Source organism: Anguilla rostrata, chromosome 17 (genome assembly GCF_018555375.3).
Source record: "Anguilla rostrata isolate EN2019 chromosome 17, ASM1855537v3, whole genome shotgun sequence".
Classification (NCBI taxonomy): domain Eukaryota; kingdom Metazoa; phylum Chordata; class Actinopteri; order Anguilliformes; family Anguillidae; genus Anguilla; species Anguilla rostrata.
The window spans coordinates 2,791,687-2,809,340 of NC_057949.1; the positions used below are offsets into that span (position 1 = coordinate 2,791,687).

At 46.3% G+C, this 17,654-nt stretch overlaps 1 protein-coding gene across 6 annotated transcripts in view; it reads left to right on the forward strand.

Moving 5' to 3' along the window:
• Positions 1–17,654, forward strand: part of LOC135243269 (voltage-dependent L-type calcium channel subunit beta-1-like) — a 71,116-nt gene that overhangs the window by 43,136 nt on the left and 10,326 nt on the right. For 4 of the 6 annotated variants that reach the window (XM_064314963.1, XM_064314967.1, XM_064314965.1 and 1 more), the window contains 8 exons: positions 478–600; positions 2,572–2,708; positions 3,385–3,455; positions 5,027–5,187; positions 9,597–9,677; positions 10,186–10,244; positions 10,857–10,966; positions 17,435–17,586. In XM_064314963.1, coding sequence (XP_064171033.1) covers positions 478–600; positions 2,572–2,708; positions 3,385–3,455; positions 5,027–5,187; positions 9,597–9,677; positions 10,186–10,244; positions 10,857–10,966; positions 17,435–17,586 — 894 coding nt within the window. Of the gene's footprint in view, positions 1–477; positions 601–2,571; positions 2,709–3,384; positions 3,456–5,026; positions 5,188–5,830; positions 5,860–9,596; positions 9,678–10,185; positions 10,245–10,856; positions 10,967–17,434; positions 17,587–17,654 lie in introns of all 6 variants that reach the window. The other 2 variants (XM_064314964.1, XM_064314968.1) reach the window with 1 other exon arrangement.

Consider the following 17,654-nt stretch of genomic DNA (forward strand, 5'->3'; position numbering starts at 1 on the left):
CGGCCTGTCACACGCCTGTCATCATCGCCGGCCTCTCACCAGAGAGACTGTCCTCGTCTGTCCCCAACCAGCGCAAACTGAAATATATTTAATATGTGCTTGAAAGACAGTTATTTGTGTCACACTTTTGTCTTACTGTCATTTTTACATCCTAAGATTCTGTCTGACTCAGTGTCTCTATTCAGTTCAGAACAAAACACTATACATAGATGTTGGGTTATTTCTAAGTACTTGCAAGGGTTGAAGTTTCTCAGAAACCCCATTATGGCATGTGTGACATTCACATTCAATGCAAGTTACTCCAAACGTCTACCAACTCCCAACAGTCACCTGTTAGCATGAGGGGAATGTCTCATGTCTCTACCTCATATCATAATTTCTCTCTCTTTCCCACCCTGCTTCTCTCTCTCTCTCTCTCTCTCTCTCTCTCTTTCTCTCTCTATCCATCCCTCCCTTTCTCTCTTCTGCCTACCACAGACCAAACCTGTTGCCTTTGCTGTCAGGACTAACGTCGGCTACAACTCGGGTCCCAACGATGACGTTCCGGTGGCGGGCATGGCCATCTCCTTCGAGGCCAAAGACTTCCTGCACATCAAAGAGGTCAGGGGGGGGGGAGGGTCATGCGGCTGTCAGTCAAACTCAGGGCCACTCCCCCAGTCCATCCACAGATGATCCTCTGGGAGCCATTACACAGACCTGGGTATTAACTTCTCACGTGTCAGGCGTACACCTCTCTGCTTTCACCCTGATGGAAGTGGTGCAGTTCAGAGCAGTAGGCCTGCTCACTTTTCAGGATGTGACTAATAATTTATAAGGGATCCCCGCTCACTGAGGGCAGGTCAGAGGCGGCAGAGGTGGAATTTTAAACCAATGAACAAACTTTTTAGACACAGGGTCAAATGAAAGTAACTTTAAGACACTGGGTAGAATTGGAGAAACTTTAAGACACAGGGTAGAATTGGAGAAACTTTAAGACTCTGGGTCAAATGAAAGTAACTTTAAGACACTGGGTAGAATTGGAGAAACTTTAAGACACAGTGTCAAATGAAAGTAACTTCAAGACACTGGGTCGAATTAGAGAAACTTCAAGACACTGGGTAGAATTAGAGAAACTTTAAGACGCTGGGTCAAATGAAAGTAACTTTAAGACACTGGGTAGAATTAGAGAAACTTTAAGACACAGGGTAGAATTAGAGAAACTTTAAGACACAGGGTAGAATTAGAGAAACTTTAAGACGCAGGGTCAAATGAAAGTAACTTTAAGACACTGGGTAGAATTAGAGAAACTTTAAGACACAGGGTAGAATTAGAGAAACTTTAAGACACAGGGTAGAATTAGAGAAACTTTAAGACACAGGGTAGAATTAGAGAAACTTTAAGACACAGGGTAGAATTAGAGAAACTTTAAGACACAGGGTAGAATTAGAGAAACTTTAAGACACAGGGTAGAATTGGAGAAACTTTAAGACACAGGGTAGAATTAGAGAAACTTTAAGACACAGGGTAGAATTAGAGAAACTTTAAGACACAGGGTAGAATTGGAGAAACTTTAAGACACAAGGTCAAATGAAAGAAACTTTTAGATGCAGGGTAGAATTAGAGAAACTTTAAGACAGAGTGTAGAATATGAGAAGCTTTAAGACAGAGTGTAGAATATGAGAAACGTAATACGAAGGATATTGGTTGAATAGTGAGAGGAGGCGTGTGTCAAACGTCACGCTTCCTCAAACTGCCAACTGAGAATTTGACGAGTGTCCAAACTGGCACACCACTGGCGCAGTACCCCTGCTACAGTGAGTGCTATTCCCAGACTGTAAGGGGAGAGCGTATTGAGATCTCTGCGGCTCTGCTCGCTTGGGTTCTGAGACTAGTTCTCTATGCATCAGCAGAACCCATATCTGAAACGCTGATAATGCACTGAGGCCCAGATTTACTAAGGAAACAGTCGCAGCGCAAACACATTGGCTGCATTGCGGCTCTGTTGCGCTCACAAATGTAACACATTACCAACCGATTCACAGAGACAACATCCTCATGTGCAATTTTGCGGTAGGAGACAGTCATGAAAAGGGTCAGAAAAAATGTGGGATGCTTACACGCCCACATTACAAGGGTAGCGAGGGAACGACAAGAAAAAGAAAACATAAATGAGCAGATCAGGAAATGTAGGTAATAGCAGGAAATATAAATCAGGAAATGTAGGTAATAGCCAACAAGGTACAGCTTCACGATGCCATTTTATAGCACGGAAATGAACACCAACGGAGAGGATAAAGATTTGGAGTGACATCACATAAAATGAATTCATTAGGTATAATAAAATGAACAGCAGAAGATATAAAGATGTTAGATGGTGTACATAAAGAAAACACTTTACGAGGGCAAGATACACCGACAGACGGGTGGAAAATTGCGATTGTTGAGTAAATACAGCATCGATGTTGCGACCTGGCGGCAAACTGCCGTTGTGTTGGAAAAGCAATAGCAGTCCTTTAGCAGGTCTGGCCCTGAGTGCTGCCGGGCGTTAGCCTGGAAGGCTGACGGAGCTGCTGCTGCTCTCTCCGTCTGCAGAAGTATAACAACGAGTGGTGGATCGGGCGCCTGGTGAAGGAGGGCTGCGAGGTGGGCTTCATCCCCAGCCCCGTGAAGCTGGAGAACACCCGGCTGCTGCAGGAGCAGAGGATGAGACAGAACCGCCTCAGCTCCAGGTGGGTCTCACCTGCGCCGCTACACCTGCGCTATCCTACCAGCGCTATCACACCGGCACAAAATCCACCCACCCAACAGCCTATATCAGGGGTCACCAGTTTTGACCCCAGAGAGCTGCAGGGTCTGCTGGATTCGGTTTTAACCTTAAGACCCGCAGCTGAGAAACCAGGCGAGGTGAGTTAACTGTGTAATCAGCTGCTTCAGCTGGCCAATGAAGTGCTGATAACAAATGGGAAAATGGTAAATGGACTGCATTTATATAGTGCTTTTATCCAAAGCGCTTTACAATTGATGCCTCTCATTCGCCAGAGCAGTTAGGGGTTAGGAGTTAGGTGTCTTGCTCAAGGACACTTCGACAAGCCCAGGGAAGGGTTTGAACCGGCAACCCTCCGACTGCCAGACAATCGGTCTTACCTCTTGAGCTATGTCGCCTCCAAAATGTCGATAACAAAAAGCACCAGCAGACCCTGCGGCCCTTCAGCACCAGGGACGAGGACAGCTGCCGTATATAAAAACATCACACCCCATTCACCCTAAATGAGTGTTTAATCACTCTATCCCCCTCAAACTGTCACCCTGTGTACCCCGAGCACCTCTCTTCCCGTTCAGATGAGCTGTGTGCTGTATGTGTGTGAGTGAACTGCACAGCCGATCACTGTCCTGTTCCCATCGCAGTAAGTCTGGGGGAAGCTCCAGCCTGGGCGACGTTGCCACGGGAACGCGCAGACCCACTCCCCCCGGCACAGGTGAGGATGACATCACCGGCAGGAAGCAGGGCTGGCCACGCTCGTTTCTGCCAAATTAAGAGCGCGGCTGCGGCCTTGCAGCTGTTGCTCTTGCTCTGTGTGTGTAGCGCGATATGCTGTATCACCTCCAGTGCTTTCTCTTACCTATGCAGTCAGTGTGCTTGTGATGAAGCCTTTTAAAAAGCATGCCATGGCTCTTAGTATGGTTTGAAGAGCGACAATTCTCACTTCCTGTAATTAGTGTGAAGCACAGGAAGTAACCTAGAACAGGAAATGTTTTTGTGTTTTGTCAGCTTCCTGTTATAAACACGGTTATGGTATCAAGTCCCAAAGTTCTTATTCTTGAAGGGAGCTCAATGCTTTGTAAAGGGCTGATTCTTTTCAGAACTGAAAATAGAGTGGTAAATGTAAAATAAAATTTAAAAAATATATAAAAAATCGATATAAAACACAACCCCAGGACTTAAAAAGAGGGGAGTTTTGGAAAAAATGTGGACAGATATCAGAGTGGAAAATAGTAGAACTTTAGAGAAATGCCAGGATTTACCCTGAGCTGTCAAAGCCAGTGTTCTGAGTTGGGCAAAGCCAGCAGCATGTATGTCATTGCCCCTGTTTGGTCTTAAAGACACCTCTGTGTGAATGGCCTCCACGCTGTTGAAGTCTTGCTGGGTTGCACCGTCAGCTACAGGATAATCAATGGTCTCCCCAGAGTTTATGCTGCCCCCCAAAACCCAGCCCTTTATCCTGGCAGACCCCCGCCCCTGCTGTTCATCCCTGTCCCACCCCCAGGATCCAGCACAAACCCCCAACGTGTATCTGAGCGCCCAGCACCACCCCACTCCACCCCGCCCCACCCTGCACCTATACTCCTCTCCCACCAGCCCTGCAGACACCTTACACACCAGCCCTACATAGTGCTTATCTCTCTCTCTTCCTCTCGCTCTCTCTCTCTCTCTCTCTTTTGTCCCTTTCCTCTTTCTTTTTTATAGTGTCCCTCTATCACTATATCACCCTCATATACCTTTATCTCTGGCCTGATGGTGGATGGTTATTATTATTATTATTATTATTATTATTCTCTCATCGTGTCCACTTCCCATTGGTTCAAATCCTTGCCTTTTCACTTCCTGTTTCTCCTATCTGGGTGTTTTTTTCGCATCTGTTTTCAGTACCTGGGTATTTTCCTGTATTTCACCAAACCTGAGCCATGACTTTCCTCTCCTCCTCCTCCTCCTGCCCTCCCTCTCTTTCTGTGCTCCTCTCTCTCTCTCTCTGTCATCCTGCATTTCCTCTCCACACCCTCTCTGTCTGTCCTTACCCTCCTCCTTTTCCCTCCACCTCTCCCTCTTTTTCCCCCTCCCTTTTCTCCCCCTCCCTTTGCCTCTACCCTCCCTCTTTCTTCCCCCCTCCCTCTTTTTGCCTCCTCTCCTCTTTCTCCTCACTCTCCCTCTTTCTCCCCCTCTCCCTCTTTCTCTCCCCTCTCCCTTTTTTCCCTCTCATATTTACCTGGTTCCTGCCCCGCCCCCCACCTCCCCGGACCCCGCCCCCACCCCGCCTTGCCCGCCCCCCAGCTCACGTGGAAATGTCCACGGTGGGCTTTGACGTTGAGCCCCTGGACCTGGACTCGGAGGAGCCCTCCGAACCCCAGGCAGACTCCCGCTCCCCCAGGGCCAGCGCCGGCAGTGTCACCTCCCCCCAGGCAAACGCCCACCGCCTCCCCTTCTTTAAGAAGGTAACACTGAGGGGGACCCCCCCCTGCCCCCCGCCCCGCTGGAGCCACGCCTCCCCGCTGCTGCCGTTCCCCCGCCTCCCTCCAGCCCCGCCCCACTAACCACACCGCCCCCTGCTCTAAACCCCGCCCCCTCCCCCTGTCTCTGATCAGGATGAGCAGCGTGTGTGTGTGCGTGTGTGTGTGCGCGTGCGTGCGTGTGTGTGTGTGTCTACGGATGAGCTGGCTGGCTGTCACATGGGACGTGCAGGTTGGGTTGTATGTGTGTGGGCGATGAGAAAAATGCACAGGAGGACAAAAAATATCCCACCAAAAGGCAACTACATACCCTTATGCAGCGAGCATATATTTAACATATACTTATCTCATAAATTGGACTTAAATAGATCATGCCACCGTTCTGTACCTGTTTGTACAGAATGGTGGCAGAGACATTCTCTGACCAACTGTTTCAGTCTCACATACCTCCCTGTCCTAAAGTAAGGCCTCCTGCGTCAGCTTCCTGTGAGCACAGCCAGCTTCCCCCTCCTAATGCCCCCCCCTCCCAACCTGTCAATAACACACGTGCTCTGTGTTCTTGTTCTTTGTTGTCTGTTTTTTTGTTTTTGTTAAATCCCTCTCGCTGGGGTGTGTGCGTCCATGATAGGTGGTCCGGCTAAACAGAAACAGAAGTTGGTGAGTCTCTGCGGTTTGTATTCTCTGAGGTTCAACGTCTCACGGTGCCGTCTGTTCACGAGATGAATAAGGGGAAGATCTGGGGAAGTCCGCTGCCCTCCTGAGGAGCAGCGGGGGAATTTGCAGGCGATCGAACCGCGTAATCTATCACGAACTTGTTGTTGGCGGCACGCGAATGGCGCCGTACGGGACGCGACGCGGGAAAGGGTGGCGGACGCTAACGCGCGGGGACGTGTTTTCCCTTCCATTTGAACGCTGGGTTTCAGCCGGCCTGCGCTCGCGCTTCCCGGCGTCAGCGCGATTTTCCGCCATCGCGACGGTGCCTGTTTTTGGACAGGGCCGTGATACGCTCACCCGCGAAATGGGCAGATGTTCTGGAGTACAGACGAGAATAATATTAAACCCAATTAAACAGATAAAAAAGTGATTTAATGCCCTCAAATTAAACAATTTCTAGTTTTTTTTATTCCAATAAACCTTCTTAATTAAAAAGTTGTGTGCATTATACGAATTGAAAATATGTAAATTTAACCAAATCGCGGTTTTAATTCGAAAACTCTGTTCCTGAAAGAAAGGCTGGAAAACAGGCCAATCGAAGCCAAGCGATCGGTTCGATCGGCAGCATCTGTCCGGCTGAAGTTTGGCAGCAGCGCAATCTGGCGCAGAAAAACAATCTGATACAACGCCAAGGGAATTATGGGCCTGGCTGTACTCTTCAGTGTCATACCCAGCAAGCTGGCTTAAACGCTAGGCCACCATAACCGCACCACCCACACAGTGTGGAAAAGTCATGCGTGTACGTGCAGCTTTTAAAAAATCATTTCAGTTCCCACTGCCTTCTTTCTACTGATTTGAAACGATCGATTGCGATTCCGAGCTCATCACTGTTTATAACATCAGACAACCTCTCTGGTGAAAATAGCTTTTGTTAAAATCTTTTGGCTGACGTAGTATACGGGCAGCATGAAAGCCACAGAACACGAACACATGGCACGTGACTTGAAAAAGCGCCATGAGATGATTTTACGGCGTCCGTCTGCGCGACGGCCTCTCTCCGAGTGGGCTGGGTGATCCCCTCCAGGCGAGCGGAGCCTCGTTTGCATGCGAACGTCGGCCCACGCGGGCTGCCTATCGGCTCCCCGACGCGGCTCACCGTGCCCGCATGCTAACGTGCTATGCTAATGCTAACGTGCTATGAATATTTATACAGGAGACTGACATCGAATAGGCATCTCTACGCCCACGCGGCAGGAGGAACAGTCTTGTCTTTAAACGAAGCGCTTTAGAGCTGAAACACGCTGATTAACAGCACGCTGGGGGCCGCACACAGGGCAGGGGTTTGAGATCGCTGTGTTAGGTCTTTATTGTGCCAGAGTATTGGGCCTCTGGTGCAGCTGGTGGAGACTGCAGGCGTGTGATTGGCCAGAGGAGTCACTAGTGCATGCTGAGCCAGGGAGAACCAATCATATGCTCTTAGTCACTGTCAGTATTACAGGGACCACCAGTCATATGGTTCCAGTCACAGTCTGTACCCCAGGGAGCACCAGCAGCCCTGGGCCCTGTTTCACAAAGCAAGATTACTGAGTTAGCAGGATGACTGTACTGAGTTAGCAGGATGACTGTACTGAGTTAGCAGAATAACTGTACTGAGTTAGCAGAATAACTGTACTGAGTTAGCAGAATAACTGTACTGAGTTAGCAGGATGACTGTACTGAGTTAGCAGGATGACTGTACTGAGTTAGCAGAATAACTGTACTGAGTTAGCAGAATAACTGTACTGAGTTAGCAGGATGACTGTACTGAGTTAGCAGGATGACTGTACTGAGTTAGCAGAATAACTGTACTGAGTTAGCAGGATGACTGTACTGAGTTAGCAGAATAACTGTACTGAGTTAGCAGGATGACTGTACTGAGTTAGCAGGATGACTGTACTGAGTTAGCAGAATAACTGTACTGAGTTAGCAGGATGACTGTACTAAGTTAGCAGGATGGCTGTACTGAGTTAGCAGAATGACTGTACTGAGTTAGCAGGATGACTGTACTGAGTTAGCAGAATAACTGTACTGAGTTAGCAGGATGACTGTACTGAGTTAGCAGGGTGACTGTACTGAGTTAGCAGGATGACTGTACTGAGTTAGCAGGGTGACTGTACTGAGTTAGCAGAATAACTGTACTGAGTTAGCAGGATGACTGTACTGAGTTAGCAGAATAACTGTACTGAGTTAGCAGTATGACTGTACTGAGTTAGCAGGATGACTGTACTGAGTTAGCAGAATAACTGTACTGAGTTAGCAGGATGACTGTACTGAGTTAGCAGAGTAACTGTACTGAGTTAGCAGAATGACTGTACTGAGTTAGCAGAATAACTGTACTGAGTTAGCAGAATGACTGTACTGAGTTAGCAGGGTGACTGTACTGAGTTAGCAGGATGACTGTACTGAGTTAGCAGAATAACTGTACTGAGTTAGCAGGATGACTGTACTGAGTTAGCAGGATGACTGTACTGAGTTAGCAGAATAACTGTACTGAGTTAGCAGGATGACTGTACTGAGTTAGCAGAATAACTGTACTGAGTTAGCAGAATAACTGTACTGAGTTAGCAGGATGACTGTACTGAGTTAGCAGAATAACTGTACTGAGTTAGCAGAATAACTGTACTGAGTTAGCAGGATGACTGTACTGAGTTAGCAGGATGACTGTACTGAGTTAGCAGAATAACTGTACTGAGTTAGCAGGATGACTGTACTGAGTTAGCAGAATAACTGTACTGAGTTAGCAGAATAACTGTACTGAGTTAGCAGTATGACTGTACTGAGTTAGCAGGATGACTGTACTGAGTTAGCAGAATAACTGTACTGAGTTAGCAGAATAACTGTACTGAGTTAGCAGGATGACTGTACTGAGTTAGCAGAATAACTGTACTGAGTTTGCAGAATAACTGTACTGAGTTAGCAGAATAACTGTACTGAGTTAGCAGTATGACTGTACTGAGTTAGCAGGATGACTGTACTGAGTTAGCAGAATAACTGTACTGAGTTAGCAGGATGACTGTACTGAGTTAGCAGAGTAACTGTACTGAATTAGCAGAATGACTGTACTGAGTTAGCAGAATAATTGTACTGAGTTAGCAGAATGACTGTACTGAGTTAGCAGGGTGACTGTACTGAGTTAGCAGGATGACTGTACTGAGTTAGCAGAATAACTGTACTGAGTACAACTCGGAACCCTCCCAAATCTGGAGCGTGGTCTGAAGTAACTCAGTAATCCTGCTTGGTGAAACACCCCCCTGGTGCGGGGCTCTGTGAGATAAGCAGGAGCAGTGTCTGTATTGGCACTGGCCCCGCCCCCTCTGTTCCGCTGTACTTTTTCAGTGCCGAATTTAATTATGAGGACATTAAAGAAGGCTATAATAATAGCAAATATCGACCTCTAGGTTTTTTAAACAAAGAAATAAACACGTTTATAAACCAACTGGCTTAACCTGTAGTCCTGCTTTAGTTTAGGCCGAATGGTTTGCCCAGCTCCCCCTCTCCCCCAGTTTACAATATATATTAAATATTTCTACAAATATATTTGTAACAATTGTAATTTGTCATTAAATTTGTTGTGAATTTCATATCCTGTTAAATATATTGTATATTTTGTGTATAAATCAATTATATATTTTGTGTTAAATATTTTTTGTGTGTACATATTGTATCCAACCCCCTTTCCTTTGGTCTTTCCCACGGTCCAGATGGAACATGTCCCCCCTTATGACGTGGTACCTTCCATGAGACCCATAATTCTGGTGGGGCCCTCCCTCAAAGGCTATGAGGTGAGCTGGTGAATCATCGGCTGGTTCTCTAAGCTTTTGTTCATGTTCTTTATTTCTGAAGTGATCAAATTAAAAATGCTGTAAAATTTATCTTTCGGCACTATAATAGGTTTCCTTCCAGACTTCTGTTTCTCATTAGTCATGTAAAAACATATCACCAATGGGTTCATTGTACACACACCCACATAGTAAGTGTTCATACTCTATATTTCACATGTTTTCTGGTTTGTGGTGCCTCAGAAAACAGGAAGAGGCTAGCAGTTGTTATGACGACCGATTGTGTTAAAAAAACCCCAAACAGACCACAGTGTTGAAACATGATATTTATACAGTATCTTGCAGAGAATGTCAATGTTCCATATGATCGTGTCGTTTTGCCTAGAATATGCATGTGTCATGGATCCCAACCATCTGAACTCATTGAATGTGCTGGTAACAGTTTGCTATTTTTAGTCACATGACCGCTCTTTGCAAAGCTCACCAGTTTCCCCATTCTGTTGCCTGTCAGGTTACTGACATGATGCAGAAGGCTCTCTTCGACTTCCTCAAACACAAGTTTGAGGGCAGGTGAGTCCCCACAAATGCCTGAACAGCGAGTCACAGGAGAGTGAATGGGAAGTCGCCTTCGTTTCTCAGAAAACGAGGGAAACCTCTTATTACCTCGTTACGTTTGAGTGACAGGTTGAGCGTCACGTGATTCCTTTGAAAATGCTTCATCAGTTGCAGAACTTTGACAGGGCTCAATATGATGGTGCAAGTTTTCTATTAATGCGCCAAACGCAGAAATGGCGGAAACAAGCTGGGTGGCTTCTTTACGGTGCCGATGATCTATACATAGGGTGGAGCGGCGGTACGGTGGGTAGCACTGTCGCCTCACTGCAAGAAGGTCCTGGGCTTTTCTGTGCGGGGTTTGCATGTTCTCCCCGTGTTCGCGTGGGTTCCCTCTGGGTACTCCGGTTTCCTCCCATAGTCCGAAGACATGCAGTATAGGCTAACGGGAGAATCCAAATTGCCCATAGGTATGAGTATGTGAGTGCATGGAGAGAGAAAGTGTGTATGTGCACTGTTTTGTGTTGGTGTTAATGCTTTTGTTTTTTGCTCCGGTGTTGTCTACGCGGTGTTGGTAATGCAGTTGATCGTGCAGTCTTTGGTCACTCTGCATTCCATGTTGTTGGGCAGGATATCCATCACCCGGGTAACGGCGGACATCTCCCTGGCCAAGCGCTCCGTCCTCAACAACCCCAGTAAACACACCATCATAGAGCGCTCCAGCACCCGCTCCAGCCTGGGTAAGAGTCTACGCACACGCACACATACACACACACACACGCGCGCACACCCACACACACACACACACACACGCGCGCACACCCACACACACACACACACACACACACACATACGCGCACACACACACACATGCGCACACACACACACACACACACATACGCGCGCACACCCTCACACGCACACACACACACACATACGCGCACACACACACACATGCGCGCGCACACACACACACGCATACACACACACACACACACGCACACACAGACACACCCATGCAAACATGCACGCACTCATGCATGCACACACACAGACACTCTAATATATAGACACACGCTCATATATACAGTATATATACACATACATTCAGTACAAACACTCTTGTGTACACTTGTATACTCATGTATGTGCATATATACACACATGTGCACACACACACACACACAAACACACACACACATACATGCACGCTCTGATATGCAGACACACACACATATGCACATTCTCTCTGATATATAGACACAGACACACACACCCAGACACATTCCCTCTCTCTCTCTCTGATATATAGACACACACATACATACACACACACACACACAGGTTCTCAGTGTCTTAGTCAGCTTGCTGTCTAATGCCCCCTCTGTCCAATGGCAATAAGCTCCAGTTCACTGCAAAGTGATTGGGTCACCTCTCATTCCTTTGTGTATCTCTCTATATGCACATCCCAGCAGGAAGACAGACTTAACTTAAATCTGCTCATGTCTAAAGTGAACTGAAAGGAGAAGACTGTGGCATGTGATGTTCAGGAAATATCTAGAATAGAGAAGCTTGTGCAGTTTCTACCAGCATAAAAACGGGTTGTGAATAGAAACAGGCTCAAGCTTGTCTGGAGGTTTGACTCTGCAGAAAGGCCGGGAGCCTCCGTTCACCCATACCTTTCTGAGAACGGAGTTTCTACTGCTCAGAGAAACAGAACTGGGGGCTAATAGCTAAGCTGCAATGGCCATTGCTCTGAGATTGCACTGCAAAGAGCTGCAATGTTCGTTCATTTAGTGTGTCTGTTTCGTTTGTAATCAAAACCCACCTTCTTTTTCAATGGCAAATTCTCAAATAGCTCTGATCTCTGAGAAGTTATCTGAGATTTCTTTCTTGGTTCTCTTGGTTTTCAAAAGAAAACATTGCATGTCCTTCCTCCTGAAGTGACTTTCTTCACATACTGCTATTCAAAATAATCTGCCACCATATTGTCATGTTCTATTTTACTGAGCTATTAGTTCTATATCTATGTATGTATCTATACAAAGTATTATTTATGTGGACTTTCAGAGAGTCTTCTTGATTTAACAGTGATTCAGACCTCATCATCAAAATTGCAAGTTGTGACAAGTAAACTGATGAGAACATTTTGTTAGTGGGAAATGATGTCATAGTTCCAAAATCTGGAGTAGACCAAACACCAGATTTGGGTCAAATAACTATTTGAAATTCTCCAACCCTTTAGACAATAATACAATTGCTGTAGATTACTGATAGTTTTAATCCTTGTTTGGTTTGGGTCAAATTGACCCATTTTAAACTTTTGGTAAAAGAGGAATGACACATTTGAGAGATGTATCTCAATCAGTGACTAAGTTGGTGTAAATCTGGCTCATTTTTGTGCCTCTGTTTGTTGTTCATCATCTGTATTTGCTTTATGTTTTGTTTTGTTTTGCCTAGATGCTCTCTTTGAATATAACCATATGAAGATGAACAATAATTGAGAATGCCAGTTCAAAATAAAAAATATCAGTAGTCAACTTTCCACAGATAAACATTTATGCCCCCCATGCATTCATTAGAGTGGATTTGTATAGATCACATCTTTATCACAAAAATTAATGATACTTTCTTTGTTAAATGTGATCTAGCAGATGTAACTGGCAACCATTAAGCATATATATTGTTTATATGTGGAATTGAGATAATCTGTATTGAGTGTTTATTTCTGTATAGAGTTTATTTCTGTATTGCTTTAAGATCCCAATAATGCCCTGGGTGTATTTGACCCTGGCTAACAGTTTCACACATTCTATTAAGTAAACAGAACACTAGGGTTAACACTGATTTTCAACCATTTTCCAAGACGGAATCTTATTCTATATGACTTTATGATTTGAAGTATTCTATATACTTTTTTGTGTTGATGAGTCACGTGTTAAGCTGAAAATTCACAGGGATCTGAAAGAGTGGTTCACATATTACTCATCATCTGGGGAGTTACAGTATCTTAGTAACACTGAACTTTATGCAATAGAGCCTAGATAACACATAGACAGGATATAACTCCTGTCATAACCAGTCACGGTGGTTTATTAAAGCTTAGACCATGTCGTAATATTCACAGTCACAGTGATGTTTACAAAACAGATTCCAAATAACCGATTCAGCTTTATTGCTGCGTGCATTATGACACTGTTTTGAGGAAGTGTTTATGACAGTCAAAAGCCGTTACGTGCTGCTGCGGCTGGTTATAGCAGGGTTATAGAGCCTGGTTATATAGGCTCTATGGCACATAGTTAATGTAAAGTGTTTTTGGTGTTTCAGTGTGTATTTGCCCCAGCTCTACCAGAAACATTTCGGCAGGGCCCTGTGAAGGGGGGGTAGAGAGCCCCCGGCCCTGGGGTCGGCGCTCGGAACCCGCGCTTTGTCTGACTGTCTGAGTCTGATTTCGCCTCTTCTCTCTTTTTCATCCTGTCTTTCCTCCCTCCCTCCCTGTCCTCCTCCCACACTCTCCCACACACTCTTGACTCAGACGTGCTGGGTACGTATCCACGCTGTGGCTGTCGCTTTGCCCCCTCCCCTCCCCTCCCCTCCCCCCCCCTCCGCCGTCCGTCCGACCGTCCGTCCAGCCCGTCAGTCCACCTGTCTGCCTGCCTGCCTGTGCCATCCCTCTATCTACCCACTTGTGTGCCAGTTCCAAAATGCCTGTCGCTTGAAAAAAATTTTTAAACAAGAATAATAACAACGCGAGTTTTCTCAGTCGCTCGGTCTCTGGTACCGCGCTCTCTGCGCGTGCACGTTGAGCGAACGAGCTGCGTGCGGAAATTGAAGACGGCGGGCTTCCCCGAAAAAACCCTGGCTGCGGCCAAATTTTTTCTAACCTGCTTTCCTGGTTTGGTTACTTTGCTTCCTTTCCGTGTTTCTTGCTGTGCGCATCACAGAGGAACAAGGAAAGGGGCGGGGACAGCCGACAAAGAAGTGAAATTTGGACGCGTTCCAAAGAAACTCGCCGTGTCGCAACGCGTGAATTTTAGCCAGGCGATTTGTCTGCCGCTGTGTAAGACAGTTGTTCCGTGATCCTGATGTCAGTGAAATAGAGAGTCTGTGTGACGATGCAGATGTGGATCTGCCACCAGTGGAAGGTCCCATAATGCTTCCTTCCTGGTCCTCTTGAGCAATTCAGAGACTTCTCAATATGGCGGTTTGTCAGAAACACGATGGAAGGAACAATGTGTACAGTGCCATGGAAAAGCGTTTGCCCCCTTCCTGATTTCCTCTATTATTGCATATTTGTCACAATGAATGGTTTCATATCTTTAGACAGAATGTGACATTATACAAAGGGAACCTAAGTTCCCTGATTATTTCATTTGCTAAATAACTTCACTCTGATGGTAAGGTTTAATATGAGTAAGGTTTAGATTCAACAGGGCTGGCTGCAATTAAGCCTGGCTGTGTTCTATCGGCTGAATGAAATTATCAATTAAATTTAATTAATTGGTTGATTGAGTAACTAAGATGGCAATTACTTTTTCACATGGGTGATATGGGTTTGATATATTTGATAACTTTTTTTCGTTAGCTAAATAAATCAAATAATAATTGAAAAAATGTGTTTTGTGTTTACTCAGTTTCACTTCAATATTAAAATTTAAAGCTCTGAAACCATTCGGTGTGACAAATATGCAATAATAGAAAGAATCAGGAAGAGGGCAAATACCTTCTCACGGCACTGGATTTGTGAGATTTTTGGATGCGCCCCTGGTGTGGTTCACACCAGAAGCTTTGTGGGGTGGATCTGTCCATTTGGCACATTTCCCCCTTTACGCGCGAACCAAACCATCTTCCTCGTTGGCACCGCCCAGCCCCGCCCCCCCCCCCTCCCGTCACAAACCACTCCCCCGCCCGCCGCAAACCACTCCCCCGGCCCACGTTGTCCACGCTCTGCTCAGCTCTTGTGTGGGAATGGACACGGTTCTCTCGGGACGCGAGAGCCTTGCCCACACAGACACGGAAATCTCGGCGTCTTCACAATCCGGGATCGTGTGGCCTTTATGTACCTGCGCTAGCTAACTCACGCGGACTGTGCTCGAAACCACGGCAGCAGCATGCACTGCATTGCAGGTTTGGTGTTACCGGCATGAACCTAACAGCTGAGGTTGGAGAACCACATACTGAGAATGTCTGTGCGTCAGTCACAGATGGAAATGGTGAAAATGTACAAAATGCCAATGCCCTGGGTAATGGAGAATTTTTAGTGAGGCCTGGCTGCAGTGTTCTAGTACAGTAAGTGATATTCGAGATCTGCGTTGGGTATCTGGTTCTCCCTGGCTGAATGTGACCACGACAGTGTGAAAACAGACACTTACACCCGCACGTATTCCTGCATGAGCGAGCTCCGCGTCACGCTCCTGGAACGTACACAGTGTCAGGCGTTCATTATTCCGATTGACAGCTGCGGGCGCCAGGAGGATGTTTCTGCGTGCATATGGGTTTATTTCTTAGATTATTTATCGCTTAATGTAATAAAGGAGGGAAATAAATGTGTGTGAGAGATTGTCTGATTGTGTGGTTGTTTTCTGGTTAAACAATCATTCCCCAGTCAGTCCACAATCACACCTACTACCTTCCTCCCGGGTTCACAATCACAGTTCACAATTACTCCCCCTCCCCAGGTATACAATGGCAATTACCACAATTACATTGCAGGCATTTAGCAGACGCTCTTACCCAGAGCGACTTACACATGAGTTGTATCATTTACCCAACCTGGGAATAAAACCTGTGACCTTTTGGTTACAAGACCAGCTCCTTACCCATTATACTACACTGCCACCCTGTTACAACTGCTACACTACTACAACCCCACCCCCCCACCCCCCCACCCGCCCCAGCAATACTTAGGGCCCCAGGGACGATACCCACAGAAAGAAAAGGGTACACAATTTTGCTCAGGTCCCCCACAAAAGGTCAGGGGTGGCCCTGCCCCCACCCGTACAAACTGTCCAGTATTGACTGAAGTAGGATTCCGACCTGCGCCCTCCTGAGATCCTGTTCATTGACTGCAGTTCCCCTCTGTCACCCAAAGACAGCGCTTTCTGCAGCCCACAGTGCACGCTTACTGGATCATTTTTAATGATGTAAGCGCTGAGAGGTGATGAGGACGGAAATCAGCACGCCGCAGTCTTACCGCTGTTATTGTTAGTCGAGGAAGTGGGTGTAACTTTTCAACTGTTGTCATTTCGTTTCTTCGCACACGACAGCAGTCTCTTGAGCTCTGAGTCACATTTTCTGTGCCAGCCTGAGTGTTTTGTGTGTGTGTGTATATGTCAGTGTGTGTGTGTGTGTGTGTGTGTGTTTTGGTTGTATGCATGTTTGCGGTTACTTTTCCATGCTGGTAAAACACTTCAAAAACAACAGGCAGTGGGAGATGACAAGAGCGTGACAATGTACAGCTGATGTCAGTGCTTTTCACATACAGTGCATACTGAATCCATTATGTACTAAAAGCTGGAGCTGATACAAATTGCATGAGACTAACAGAGTTCTTTCTAGTAATTTGCATGATTGCTATGTACTGGAGGATTCATACCACTTGTAATTAACATTAGCTGCATAAACTTTCCCTTTTGCCACAAACATTGTAAGTGAATGTGGAAGGGGAGAGCTAGCAGCCAGGGAGACCTCTAAAGGAAGCAGTTTATCAAACAAGCTAAAGAGATTAGAATGTAGTTTTTGTAAATCCGATTGTCTAAATAAAGAAACCGCTTGTAGTGTTTTGCGTTCAGTCGTTTTATTCAAAACTTATTTTCGGCATTCTTTTCTTGCTTCACGTTCGTCGTGCACTAGCCTTCATGCTAACAGCACAGCTGTTAGACGGTCCAGATGAGGATAAGCTGCTAAAAGAAGCCAAAATAGCTGGCGAATGGTCCTGCTACCAGTGCACCAATAGGTCCAATAAGTGCTTGTTTGCTGGGGTGGAGCCTGCTGGGTTCCCCTAATCCTGAACCTGGCTTCTGTTTACACCTTTAAACCCATAACTAATTTAGCCGAAAGAAAACAGGCGAGATGAGCTAGCAGTGTGTTCAGCAGCATGAATTTAACCTCCAGTGCCTGGGTTGGGGACCCTTGTTGTAGCCCTGCCCCTGATTTAAGCCAGGCCCTGTGCTAACCTGACTCCGCCCTCTTTAACCTTTGACCCCCAGCTGAGGTGCAGAGCGAGATCGAGCGCATCTTTGAGCTGGCACGTACCCTGCAGCTGGTAGCCCTGGATGCCGACACCATCAACCACCCCGCCCAGCTGGCGAAGACTTCCCTGGCCCCCATCATTGTCTACATCAAGATCGCCTCACCCAAGGTACCTGCCCCACAGGCCCTGCCCACAGGCCCCACCTTTAAGGAATATATGTCTACACAACAGATATT